Raw genomic sequence first — 3,858 nt, 5'->3', positions numbered from 1 at the left:
CTTCCTCCTTAAGGTCATATTGTTCCGAGCAGTTCCCTTATAAGGCTGCAGTTAGTCCAGGTTATCACCACCATAAAAAGGTTTTCCTCGCCTTTCTCTCTCTCTCTCTCTCTTTTTTTTCCCCCAACAGTGGAGAAAAACTATCCTGAATGGTTGGCACTCTCACCTTTCTGGCTTTTCTTGTGCTAATGAAGCTAGTGGGTTTTTTCTTCCTCTTTATAGGTGGCCGACCCCTCCACAAGGTCCAGTTCCTCATTTTCCACAACTTGCTGGACATCCCAGTTGCTTGCTTCACGAGCTCCAGTCTGATTATCTTCCTGAGAGTCTCATTAACATTTACTATGCTTTCCTGTTGTAGTTTCTTCAGGTCTTGTTTTCTCAGATATTGCAGCACAGACTCCCTGAGTGTCTGTATTCTCTGGATCCCTCACCCATCCTTGGCTCTGGTCCACTTATTTCTGACAATGTTCCTCTTGTGCCATGCCACTCTTTCATGGTGGGACACCTTCCTACCTCTTATCTAGAATATTATCTTTGGAGGCATTTAACAAAGCACACAGTCAGGATTACTGAGTTTTTGGACTTTGCCCATTGCCTGCTATTCTAAAGGCCACAATATTTCAGAAACAGGTCCTGTTTCCATCTTCAAGTGAGGGGGTGAGAGAGAGACTGTTGGGTCCATTAGAAACAGATCAGTTTCCAAAACGTGTTCTTTGATGTTCTTTAGAATACCAGATGATGGATGAAGTCCAGTAATCCCGACCATTATACACTGCTGTCAGAACCCTTTAGAATCTAAAGCACAAACTGTGTATCACAGAATATATAAAAAGTTTATGCAGCCTGCTGTAGTATCTTCACTCACCTCCAGCTAGTGCCGAGGTCAAAATGTGAATCTGTGTCTCCTGTGTATGCATATATCTTGATAGCAAGGTCAAATATAAAATGATGGACTGGTGTGCTGTTAAAGATAACATTTCATCTGCACAAGTTATGTAGGATGTGAATGGCGAATTCAAAAGGATGCGCAAACAAGTGTTTGTGGGGTAGTTTTAGGCTCTAAGCATTTACCTGAATGCACTGAGGAAAAGCATGAAGAGCCTTTGTTAGGATAGCTTTTTACCAGGCTTAAATACTTAAATACCTTCCCATTAAAAGGCAGAGTGCTAATCACTTTGAAAAACACAAAATTTAATTTAGCTGTTTTGTTGCAGTGGACTAGTAAAGTAAAGTTAAGTTGTCCCTGTGCTTAACTAATTAAGCACTATAACAGGAAGGCATATGTGGGAGTGGATGTATAGATCCACATTTTCTTGTCCTCAACACTACCTGGAGGTGAGTGGACAGCTTCACGCCCCGGCCACTTTACCCCCAGGGAAAGAGCCACTGGTACCCATTGAATAGGAGGTGGACCACAGAGCCGGTGTGGATGACATGGAGAAGAGAAAATTCTTGACCCTTCTGGGACCCAAACTCAGACCCCTCAGTTGTTCAGCCCATAGCCAGTTGCTATACCGACTGGTACTAAAATTCATTCTGCAAGTTTATATAGCCCAAATTCCATTTTTTTTCGGTTTAATGATTTAGGAGATGAAATATAAAAACTGACACACTTAAGCTTTCTGTTTTTGCCACCTAAGGAGGACCCTATATCTGTGTCCTAGCTTTCTATCCAAAACATCAGCGGAATCAGGAGAGTCAAGGTCAAAATGGTACAAACAGTGACAAGCTTTCGTCATTTGAAGAAGGATGATCTTGAGGGTATTGGGCAGTTTCCTTAATTTGCGCTTCTCCATTCAATTACATGTGTTCAACTAGTGGCTGATAACAGTTCTCGGAAATTGCGGTTGCGTTGCGGTTGCCAGTTTCCTTGGTGTGTCCTCGTCCATAATATTGAAATTTGTGCTTGATAATAAAGACCATAAAGACTGAGTTAATCACCAGGATCACCAGTGTATATCAAAAAGTCAATAACCAATGGTAGGATCCGAATGAATTTCTTTGTCAGTCTATTCACGGTGATAAATCACCTAAGTGTCCATGGCGTAAGTGTTGTAGTCTGTATCCATGACGTATTCATAGGGAACAGGTTAATTAGTTGCTTCAGATCCGTGAGATATTCGATCATGCGACACGTACAGATCAGTACTGACCAACGTTACCCGTGATGCATTGCATGACGTGTCATGGTGTGTTTTAACGTTACGTGTTATTTGTACTTTCGTTTTTGTTAAGAAGAACTTGTCGGCTTTGTGTTAAATGTTAACCGGTCGTTTGTGTAATTATATGACTCCTATTTGTCATATTGAAAACGGACAGGCAGTATATCTTTAAACATAATTTAGCAATATGATTTTGATGGAGTGTTTAATTTTATGCACTTTGGTAATCATTTCGTCTTCAAATGGCTTTTATTTACCGGGTTTGGCACCAGTTAATTATTGCAAAGAGAAAGATGGAGCTGGAACCAAAACTTGTAAGGTAGTGTGACACTGTTGACTGTTAATTTTTGTTAAGCTGGATGAAGGTGTGTTTTAAAACCAACTCTTGCATCGTGACATTTTCATGGTGTTGGTTTTTCCATCAAGTTGCCTTGTTTGTGGTGATTTCACCACGGGAGCGAAAGTTTCAAAATAGTCTGTTCCTTCTGTTTGGCTACAACCTTTCGCCACCAAACGTGCTCTGTGACATGCGACATTTCCATCAGCATCTCGTTTAATTTTGAAGACCCATATTGATTTCACTACTGGCTTATTTGACGGTCTATCCACTATTGTCCATGCTTCATTTGTTTGGAAAGCTTCTAGCTTTCTTTAGATTTATCGGAGCTTGACAGTGCCTCTTCATATGTGACTGGTTCTGACTCCTCATCTTTATGCGTGGCTGAGTAGGTAACAAAAATCCGGAATTTCTTTCTGTTTCCTGTTTCGAAGTGGATATCTTCTTTCTTCCAAGTTTCCTTGTAACTGTTCTAAACCGTCTGTCCCTAATGGAACTTCATTTCCTTCGTCTTGTACTTGTTCTTCTTCAGGATTTTGTTCTTGCGGAATCATTGCTTCATCTTGTGAGTCGAGGTAGAAATTTATCGACATTGGAAGAATATCTTTAAGCTGAAATCCTTTCTCACTTTCTTTCTTATTTGTTATTTCTTCTTCCAGAAATTCTACATCTCTTACCACAATTATTTGAGACGGACTGCGGGGATCTGATAACCGATAAGCTTTACTTTCCTCACTATATCCCATAAAAATATACTTCTTGCTCAGAGCATCCAGTTTTTGGCGTTTCTGTGATGGTAAATATGCATACGCTGGACATCCAAAAATTTTTATATGGGAGAGATCGATCGTTTCTCCTGTCCATATTTCTTCAGGCAATTGATTCTTTAGTTTCTTGTGAGGTGATCTGTTTAAAAGATATACGGCTGTTTGAGATGCTTCAGCCCAGTATCTTTTGTCGCAGCCGGAATCATGCAACATACATCTTGTTCTTTCCAAAATGCTGCGATTAGCTCTTTCGGCAGTTCCATTTTGTTGTGGATTATACGGCACAGATAATTCCCTTTTGATTACCTTTTGTTTTAACATGTCATTGAATTATTTGCCGCAAAATTCACCACCATTATCGGAACGAACAGCTTTTATTGTCAATCCAGTTTCTGTCTCAATCATTTTCATAAATTCTTTAAAGGCTACATATGTGTCACCTTTTTGTTTCAAGAAGTGAATGAAGATTTTTCTACTATGATCATCCACAATAGTCAAAAAATATTTAGCATTCCCATAAGAAGGTACTTCAAATGGCCCAACCAAATCTAAATGCAATAGATCAAGTATTCTTTTTGACCGTTTGTTCTTT

At 39.8% G+C, this 3,858-nt stretch overlaps 1 protein-coding gene across 1 annotated transcript in view; it reads left to right on the top strand.

Moving 5' to 3' along the window:
• Positions 1-2,151: 2,151 nt before the first annotated feature.
• The window catches only part of LOC111868555 (transmembrane 9 superfamily member 2), a 42,653-nt gene continuing 40,946 nt past the window's right edge, over positions 2,152-3,858 (top strand). Inside the window, exon 1 of the mRNA XM_023859307.2 lies at positions 2,152-2,481. Coding sequence (XP_023715075.1) covers positions 2,350-2,481 — 132 coding nt within the window. The 5' untranslated portion in view covers positions 2,152-2,349. The remainder of the gene's footprint in view (positions 2,482-3,858) is intronic.

Source organism: Cryptotermes secundus, unplaced genomic scaffold, assembly GCF_002891405.2.
Source record: "Cryptotermes secundus unplaced genomic scaffold, Csec_1.0 scaffold330, whole genome shotgun sequence".
NCBI classification, from domain to species: Eukaryota; Metazoa; Arthropoda; class Insecta; order Blattodea; family Kalotermitidae; genus Cryptotermes; species Cryptotermes secundus.
The sequence above is the reverse complement of the archived record's forward strand: the minus strand, read 5'-3'. Positions and strand labels throughout refer to the sequence as shown.